General features: G+C 43.2%; 1 protein-coding gene across 1 annotated transcript; it reads right to left on the bottom strand.

Moving 5' to 3' along the window:
• Positions 1-2,791: 2,791 nt before the first annotated feature.
• TBRG1 (transforming growth factor beta regulator 1) lies at positions 2,792-9,965 on the bottom strand (the record flags this gene model as incomplete). Its single annotated transcript, XM_005875554.2, has 9 exons — positions 2,792-3,144; positions 3,801-3,946; positions 4,362-4,472; positions 5,044-5,141; positions 5,704-5,850; positions 6,134-6,270; positions 7,082-7,314; positions 7,898-7,968; positions 9,867-9,965. Coding segments are annotated over 9 exons (1,185 nt in total), but the record flags the coding sequence as incomplete, so codon positions are not given.
• Position 9,966: the final 1 nt, after the last annotated feature.

The following is a 9,966-nucleotide window of genomic DNA, read 5'->3' as shown; positions in this document are numbered from 1 at the left end:
ACAAAATGGTATAAAGGATAAAAAATGGTACATCTGTCCAGGGCATTTACCTTGAAAGGAGCTTGCAGGACTGGAGTTGCTCCAGGTGCCAGTGAAGTAAGTGGTGAGTGAATGTGAAGGCCTGCCCTAGGACATTATGTGCACTACTGTAGACTTTATGAACACTGCACACGTAGGCTGCTCTAAATTAACATAAAATATTCTTCTTCAATAATAAATTAACCTTTGCCCTGATGGGTTTGGCTCAGTGGATAGAGCGTCAGCCTGTGGACTGAAGGGTCCCAGGTTCAATTCTAGTCAAGGGCATGTACCTTGGCTGCAGACACATCCCCAATAGGGGGTGTGCAGGAGGCAGCTGATCGATGTTTCTCTCTCATCAATGTTTCTGTCTATCCCTCTCCCTTCCTCTCTGTAAAAAAATCAGTAAAATATATTTTTTTAAAATAAAATTTAAAAAAAAATTAACCTTAGCTTACTGTAACTTTTTTACTTTATAAACTAGATAGTTAAGCTCAGGTTCCTTTCATCCCCAAACACCTACAGCACACAGTTTGAAAAATGAGGATTAGGAAGTGGATATGTTAATGAAGTCATATAAAATTTATTTTTGTTGAAAATTTTAAAAATTCCATGGGAACTCAGGTCATTTCTCAAATGAAATAACATTTTACTGTTTGAAAAATGAAATTTATAATCACTGTAGATGATTTGGGCGCTAATAAAAAGTATAAGTAAAAATTACCCCAAAATTCATCATTTGGAAACACTAATATTTTGGTGAATAGTCACTTGATTTGTTTGGGTCATATTTTACACACTAATTGGATATTATTTTTCATCTGTTTTTTACTTATTCTAACAAAATAATTTTCCTATGTAAATTGAATATAGATTTAGTGTGACATTTTGTGGAAATCCCATTTTAAAAAAATGTTATTGATTTTTTTGAGAGAAACATCTATCGGTTGCCTCCTGCATGCACCCCAACTGGGGACTGAACCCGCAACCTGGGTATGTGCCCTGACTGGGAATCGAACCTGCGACCTTTCGGTGCATAGGATGACTCTCAACCAACTGAGCCACAGAGGCCAGGGATGGGAGCCCCATTCTTTAAGTAATTCCCCATTAGTGGACAACCAATTTTTTTGTAATTTTCCACAGTATCACTAATACTGTGATAATTGTTACTTGCAAACATCACACCACACTTAATTTCCTTAGGGCCCTTAATGTGGAATAACAGGTTTAGGATAAATATATTTAAAATTTTGATACCAACAGCTTTATCTTCCCAAGGGATCAACAGTTTACATTCCCAACAAGGTATAGTCCCATTTTTTATCTCATTCTCATTGATATTGCACGTTGTCAAATCCAAAACATCCTTAACAATTCAGTAGATGAAAAGGTATTTTAAGTATAAGGCAGTATTTTTCAAGTTTTTAAAAATGATCCATAGGAAAAACATTTGATATTCCATGTATTCCCATACATGTGAATGCATGTGTGATATTTATATAAATACATGTATACACATCATAGTTGATACCAAAGTTTCAATCGATGCACATCTTGACTCCCTAAGTTTAAGAACAGCAAATGGGTTCTTTCTGTTCTTGGAAAGCTACAAAGTGAACACTCTTTAATAAGCATAAACTGCACACTTATTAAAAAAATGTCTTTCTTAAAATGAGCCTTTCTTTTAATATGTTTTACTCAAGCTATAATGGAATGGAAAGATAATTTCTGTATGATAAAAGCAGCCTATGTCACTTCTGTGTAAGTACAGATATGTTCAGGCAACTTACAAAAGAAAAAGTATTAAAACATTAACAGCTTTGAGTAAAACTCTACCCTCGATTTTCCATAATCCCAATTATAATACTTAATTCTTGGACTGTAAAAGCTATACAAAATATAAAGACTATAACTAAGAGTTGTAAAATTAATGTTACTTGCTTCTGATACTTTATAGTGACGTGTGTTGTGCTCTCAACACTGCTGGGCCCCTCCCTCTGCTGGCCAGATTCATTCCTCTAAAATTTGAATCCCATTTGCATTGTCCCCGGTTAGCAGTTATGAATTGTAGCGCAGTGACAATCCAGTTCTCACCACTCCTTCCCCAATCTTCTACTTCTGGGGTCCTTTTGTTCCTCCATTCCAGCCAGCTCTGGTACTAAGATGGATCCTCACTGGGATGCCCTCGCTGCCCATCCAGCCGACTGTTGTGGTCAGGATGAGGTGAGGTGGTGAGCCTCCACCTTAATGCCATAAGCAGGGTCCAGACAATTCAGTCGCACCGAGTGCAGAGTTATTGCATGGTTAATGAAATGACAGGGTGAGTCTGTTACGGAGCCTGTGAGCCAATTCCTAATCCTTTCTATATCTGTGTTACCATGCAGTTTCAATGTACTTAGTTAAAAGCACATTCTCCAATAAGAAATCACAAAGAGAATGTAGACAGTGTTAAAGATAACCTTTTGTTCCCCTCCAAGGGTATGTACATGTGAAGAAAGGGATGGAGTGTGCCTTGGGCTGGACTCTCCAGCTTGGGGATGAGCAGGACTTGATTTTGATGACACCGACACAAAAATAAAACAGCCATTTCCAGTGCAGGGGCTGGGACTTAACATGCCTTGAACTAGGATTAGAATCAAGGGTAGAAGGTTGTCGGGGTCTTACTCCTTTATGCGTCAGCAGCCATCTCTCACTCTGGTTAATAAGGGACTTAAGTTTACTCTACCTGAGGCAGAGCTAAGCAAAACAGATCATATCCTGATGACAAGATGAAAATAAGCAGAATTGTAAAGAGAAATTTATTACTAAAAATAAAGCAGGTGAAGTTTTTCTCAGGGAAAACTGTCACCATGGGAACCTCCACGACAAAATGTGTTAATTTAATCTCCACTTTTAAATTGCTGCCTCTTTCCATATATTTTAAGTTTTAGTTGAAGTTAAAATCATCATGATGAAAATGATGTGGTATCTGATCCCTTCTCGTTCAATCTGAAGACTGCGTCGGGCTGCACTGCGATGGAGACTTCAAGTGCTGTAGGTGATCATCTACCAAGGGTTCATCTGTCAGGAACATGGGTTGGTAAGACACAAAGGCTGTAGGCTGAAGATCTGGGAGGTCCAAGGATCCTGGGGGGAAAATTCCTTAAGTTTCAGTGTTGCCTAGAAATCTCAGGAGGCTGATCAGATACATATATGTTCCTTTAAATCCTTAACATCCTTGCATCTGTCAGCCCAATTTCATCCTTGTTGGATAAGATAGGACATTTACTTTTACTGTGGCTGAAATAGATTTAAGTGACTTGCCTAAGGTTATGTAGTATATTAGGCAAAGAGTGAGAATTTTAATTGTTTTCTTATTTCCAGTTCAAGCTCTCCCTATGATCCCAGTGCCAATCCCAATTGCTCCTTCCATTTATGGTAGGGAATCCATGGTACAGAGGCAGGACCAAGGCCTTGACCTGATCCCCTTTATCCCACTTGGAATCTTAGTCCTGCATCGTAAACCGTCCCCTGGAGTTCTGCTCAGGTCTTAACCTCAGTAGAAAATGAGAAACCCTAATTTCTCAGTGGGCCCTGCCTTACTATGATCACAGCCGTGCCCTGTGACTTCAGGGGGGACTGCTGGAGAGCGTCAGTGGGTCCTCCTGGCTCAGGACTCTCCAAGATTGGAGCAGTGAAAGCCTGAATCACTTACTGCCCAGACATTTGGGGAACTCAGCTATGAATGAAGAGGGCCTAAATATGGAAAACCTTCAAACCAGAAAGATAATATTAAAAGATACCTTGCAGAATGGGATCATCACTATGATCTTCATCAAAGATCTGTCTCTGAAAGGCTTCAAAGCTTACAGCTGCATCATTCTCCAGTGGTCCTTGGGGCAGCTGCCCATCTCCAGGTTTGCACACATCGTATTTCACCCACTGGTAACTGCAGGATCAAAGGGGATCACTAGCAAGAGCTGTCTGTTAGCCACAGCCCATGCTGTCCTCCAATGGGACCAGGTACTTTTTTCTGTAGCTCTCTCCACTATGTTTCTAATAACATATTAACTAAAAAAAAAAAAAGAAACTTTCAAAAGATAGAAAGGCTTCTTTAGTGACACATTATTCTTCAGATTTCCTTTGCTGTCATGGTACACACAAAAAATGACAATTACATACATGGGGTACTGGCTTCTGCTTCCCTGTCCAGAGGCTAAGACAATACTAAGGCACGGTAGTCAAGGAACAAACATGCTGTGCACAGCAGCGGCTCAGTAAATGTACAAATGAACCACACAGTTTAGGTCCCTGGCCACTGATCATGGAACGTCTCTCAAGGGAATGGATTTGACCTCACTTACTTGACACATTTTCGAGCTCCTGGACAACTCTGGATCAGGTTGTGGATGGTTGGATGAGAAAACCCAAAAAAGTCAGCTCCAGATGGAAGCAGGTCAGGCATTAATTTCCCCCTAAATAGGAGAGGGAGAACTTTAATCCGAGCGCATAGAGCAGCGGTTCTCAACCTGTGGGTCGCGACCACTTTGGGGGTCGAACGACCCTTTCACAGGGGTTGCCTAAGACCACCGGAAAACACATATATAATTACATATTGTTTTTGTGATTAATCACTATGCTTTAATTATGTTCAATTTGTAACAATGAAAATACATACTGCATATCAGATATTTACATTAGATTCATAACAGTAGCAAAATTACAGTTATGAAGTAGCAATGAAAATAATTTTATAGTTGGGGGTCACCACAACATAAGGAACTGTATTAAAGGGTTGCAGCATTAGGAAGGTTGAGAACCACTGGCTTGGAGGGAGATGAGAATGGGTTTAGGGATGGAATGTGGGCATGAACACCCAGAGTAAGCTTTCTTGACGTGGACACTCTGGAGACGAGCTGCTAAGACATCTGAAGGATGAAAGGAAGCATTGGATAAAATGGGGATCTCTGCTCATTAAAAGCAAGAGAAAAAGTCTCTCCCTACCAAAGTGATCTTTTTTTGTCTTCAAGCTGCTGGTCAACTTACATAGTATCCCTTATGGCCTTGAGCAGTTCTGCATGACAGGCGTTTGCAGAAGAGCTGACAATGGCATTCTGAGGGTCATCTTCAGGAACGATTTCAAACTGAGAAAGATAAAGGAGCCATGAGAGCACTTTTCAAGGAAAAAGTAGTAGAGAGAAAGTCATGCTACTCCTGCAACTGCTCTTTACTCTGGAACTTGAAGCTGATGTATACCATACTAGGAGGTGGGTACAATTTCTTACAGTGCCATTTAAAATTCACACAAATCAAAGAAAACAGAAAGTCCTTCAACTGTCTCAATTCTACACTCCTGGCCTGACTGCTCTCCAGACGTCAACACTTAATTGGTTACATGCCTGCCCAGACCCCTTCCTATCTACTTACACCTATAAGTACAGATGCAACTGGTATCTTAAAAACAAGTGAAATCATTCTCCATATCATTTTACATCTAAGAGGAGTATAGGCCATTTGCAAATCCCCACTTCAATTTCTGTATTTTTTGAATTGCAAAATACCTTGACTATTTATTAAAAAACTGTTAGATCAAAATTATATTAATATGAATTTTTGCCAAGGAAGTATTTTTGTAACAGGGCTATTCAACTTAATTCCTTGACCAGTTTTCTACAAAGTTCGATAAATTTTTATGAAGAGAAATACCTGAGGCTGTGCACCGCCATCCTTGATCTGACAGGTATACAGACACTTTTCGTCTGGGCACTTCATGCTGGCATATATTCGAGTACTGCAGTAGCCCACAGGGTAGATGGCACTCTCATCATGGAAGCCAGGTCGGTCGGTGATGATCTATAAAAAAGATTCCCCCAACCTGCAGTTGAGGTCACTGGAGAATTCAGAGGTCCATAGGTAGCCTTTGGAACCACTTTGGGGCTGCAAAGAGTGACTCAAATCACACAGAAAGAGTGTTGGCTATGTTGCAGACAAAACCAACCTGGTCCTAGGGACTGGAGATTTTCTGGGGTTGGTCTGGAAGAGCAAGGGGCTGCTACTAGTGGGAAGAGGGAAGGAAGGCTCAACCCCATTCCCATATTTCTGATTCTCCTCTCTATACATCGCTGGTCTCACTCACCTCCCCCAGGCTATATACTGTTAGACCCCCCAGTCCGATGGGGAACACAGGCCGTCCTGAGGGATCCAGGGCAATGGGCTGAACCAGCTTGCGAGCACCTCCCTCCATTTTCTTTCTCTTGGATGTTTTCTTCAGAACTGAAACGCAAATCTGGGGTCACCCACTTTAGGCCCCTCCCAATGCTACGGGGAAAGGAAAACTTTACATATAAGTGCTAAGAGTAATACGCCAATCCTGGTTCTACACACTCACTGAATGGGCACATGGGACTTTTCTCGAAAGCCCTGAGTATCTTTCTAACCCACCCACCTAGCAGTTACCACTTTTAATATTACTGCTTAGGACCTAAAAGCCTTGTACTTTTAAAAATACATATATTGTTATTGATTTCAGAGAGGAAGGGAGAGAGATATAGAAACATCAATGAGGAGAAAGAATCGTTGATCGGCTGCCTCCTGCACGTTCCCTACTGGGGATCAAGCCCGCAACCCCAGCATGTGCCCTGACTGGGAATCTAAATGTGACCTCCTGGTTCATAGGTCAATGCTCAACCTCTGAGCCACACCAGCCAGGCAAGCCTTGAACATTTTAAGGCCTCTTACTTCACTTTTAAAGATCAGAAATTTCCCAAGCCAGCAGTGTGCTCTAAAGGCCACATCAGTCGTTTCCCTGCGTCTAGGAAAGACAGAACTGAAGGCAACCCAGAGAGTTGGGGATAAGGAAGAAGGTGGAAGCCTTAGCTGCTCCCTTCGCATTTGACCAGGTCTAACTGGAATTCTTCCACTCAAAGTGGCTCTGATCCACTAGTTTTTCGCAGGCTATGAGGGCTGCTTAAGGACTAGATGAGAGTTTAAGGATATCTGTGGCTGTGTGTGTCTACCAGTTAGCATCAGGTCGTTGTCAGTAACTGCTGAGCCACTGGCGCAACTGATATGTCCTCTGAGGTACCTTCCAATTTGTTATTCTCTTTGCCTTTTTCTTTTTTCTCCTTCTTGGATTTCTTCCCAAATGGTTCCTCAGCCCCAGTGCTGGGCCCGGAACCGGCCCCAGGTCCCTGCAGAGTTCCCACAGAGCTGGCCACACCATAAGCCAGGGGCAAACTGGAGCTGTGAGCAGGAGCGGCAGGTGGCACTTCCCCTTCAGTCAGAGCCTGCAGCTGCAGGAGCTTCTTCAGCAGGTACCTAGGTGGGAAGGAGAGGAAGCAGATGTATGAACTTCCCTTTCATCTCAGGTCAGTATTTTACTTACGTTCTGGGAAAGCCAGAACTATATATAAAGATTAATGTACTCACAAAGGTAACATTCTTATTGGACCCTGAGAATAATAAAGTTCCAGAGGAGAATACTCAAGGAGCCAAGGATAAAGGATTGCACTGTATCTCTTTGCATCTGGAAGGTATTAGGCTTCTGAAGGGCATATACCATGAATTGCAGATATATATATACTCATTGTGCTTTGCACAGAGTAAATATTTGCAGAATAAGAGTTTCTTTTATAATTGTGGAGTCATAATTAGATTACTTATTAGTTGGAGCAAGAGGGCTTTATCAGAGAGATGAATAGAGGAGCTGTCTCATCACTATTGGTCTAACACGACCTGAGTAAACAGGAGCCAGTACCACAGGTTGTAGGTTTCTCTACTTGATCAGTGGCCAGCGGGCTGTGCAATGCACAAAACTCCCACTGGAGAGAAATCCCCAGAGCGATAACATCATATCAATCACCAAAACTGAGGTTCTGAACACAAAATGAAGTCTGCTCACCGTCTTTCTTCTTTTGCTTTAAGAAATTTTTCCTCAAGACGAGCAATTTCATCACAAATAGCAGCATTTTCCTTAAAAAAAGAAAGAAATATCCTATATAATAAAAGGCTAATATGCAAATGGACCGACGGCAGAATGACGGGTCACTATGACACACAGACCACCAGGGGACAGACGCTCAACGCAGGAGCTGCCACCTGGTGGTCAGTGCGCTCCCACAGGGGGAGCACTGCTCAGCCAGAAGCCCTGAGCTGGGCTCACAGCTGGTGAGCGCAGTGGTGGTGGTGGGAGCCCGGACTGCGAGAGGGCTCAGGCTGGGCTGAGGGCCACCCCCCAAGTGCAAGAATTTCATGCACTGGGCCTCTAGTAATCACATAAAATGAATAAAAGATCAAAGTATTATGCTGGGAAGAAGAGTTCTATTTCAAACCAAAGAAGTCTTTGTTGCTAGATAAGAAGGAAGAACTAGTCTACCGTGCAAACTATAAAAGAACCTGTAGGTAAGGGTAGAGTCAGGGTAATTATAGAATTTATCAAAACTGGGGTATCTGAGTAAAAAGGGGGCACTATTAATGATAACACCAGAACAATATGGTAAACTATGGCTGTTCTAGGCAAACCAAGATGTACAGTCATCCTAAGTAGGGTAGCCTTTGGCAGAGAAAAGGGAATATGGCTTAAATCCACAGATGCTTAAATTCAACCCATAAAAATATGAATATCCATTCCCAAGTACTTTCACTTCGAGGGGCTTAGAAAACCAACCTAACCCAAAGCATCCAGTGCAATATGAATCCTAAAGAGAAAAATGGGATGAACAAAATCAACTCCAGTATGTAAAATGCTTAAATTTCCTTATCCAAGTACTGTCTGCCTGTACTGATGACTCAATCTATTTCCCGAGCATCATTCATTCATTCACTCATTCGTTCAGTCCTGAAGGGGCTGCTCCAAGCTGGACATTCCACAAGGTGGGCCCTCAAACTCTGAATGTTCAAAACAACAGCCCTTTTCTCCACAAAACCTTTACGTAACACTTAATGGAACCAAAGTCCTTCTAATAACAGCGGCTCCAAGCTTTATGTGCCTTTGACAAGTAGGGAGGGGGGAATAAGGTATCCGATCCTCTTAATCTGACTTTGCTTACTTCTCTCCAGTGCACACAGCAAGTGCTGAGTAAATGTTTGGGGAATGAATGTGCTCATTTCCAAACCTGTCCTTATGCTTCCAAAAACAGCTTGAAGGATTTTCCAAGTTTTTGGTAGAAAGAAGAGGTCAGGTGGTGGGTGATCCCGACCTGGGGGGAGGACCTTTGAGGACTCTACTATTGCCAAATACCGAGCAAGCCTGGGCGGAGCCAGACATTGGCAGACAGCCCCTTCCTGCACCCGGGGCCCCAGCGCCTCTACAGCAAAAGCAGGGCAGGAACACGGGAGGCTCAGAGGTCGGAAGGGGTTACGTTGCTGAAAGCTTCGTGCATGTGTCTGTTTCGGGTAGGGGTAGGGGGGGGGGGGGGGGTAAGTAATGAAGAAACGAGAATCGCGGTGTCCAGTCGGGCAGGGCTCCGACACAGCGCCCTTCCGCCCATTATCTTTCCGGGCGTCAATGTTATGTTAAAGACGGTGCCTCGTCCTCAGGGTTCTCTTGCAAACCAGACGCATTCCCAAGAGTGCTGCGGTTATAAGGATACTGGCTAGAGCCGCTAGACTTACGGGCACAGCGAGACACCAAAGCCTTTCCCTGCCTCATTTAATCTTCACAACTCTCAGGGTAGTTATTCAATCTCACAGACAAGAACCAGGATTACAGAAGGACGTGACCTGTCCCAGGACACGGGGCTACCGAGAAGCGACGTGCACTGCCAAGGCTAACACATAGATTACCGCCGCCCCCCGGGAAGGGGACGGTTTGGGGAAAGCTTTCGCGGGTGCGGGCGTCGGGGCGACGGGCCGAGCGGCGTGCGACTCACAAACACCGTGGCTTTGGCGGCTTTGCGCAGCCGCAGGTACTTGAGCCGGTACTTCTCGTTCTGGCTCCGCTTCGGGAGCTTTTTCATCCTGGCCTTGAAC

This window comes from Myotis brandtii, unplaced genomic scaffold (genome assembly GCF_000412655.1).
Source record: "Myotis brandtii unplaced genomic scaffold, ASM41265v1 scaffold463, whole genome shotgun sequence".
Lineage (NCBI taxonomy): Eukaryota > Metazoa > Chordata > Mammalia > Chiroptera > Vespertilionidae > Myotis > Myotis brandtii.
The sequence above is the reverse complement of the archived record's forward strand: the minus strand, read 5'-3'. Positions and strand labels throughout refer to the sequence as shown.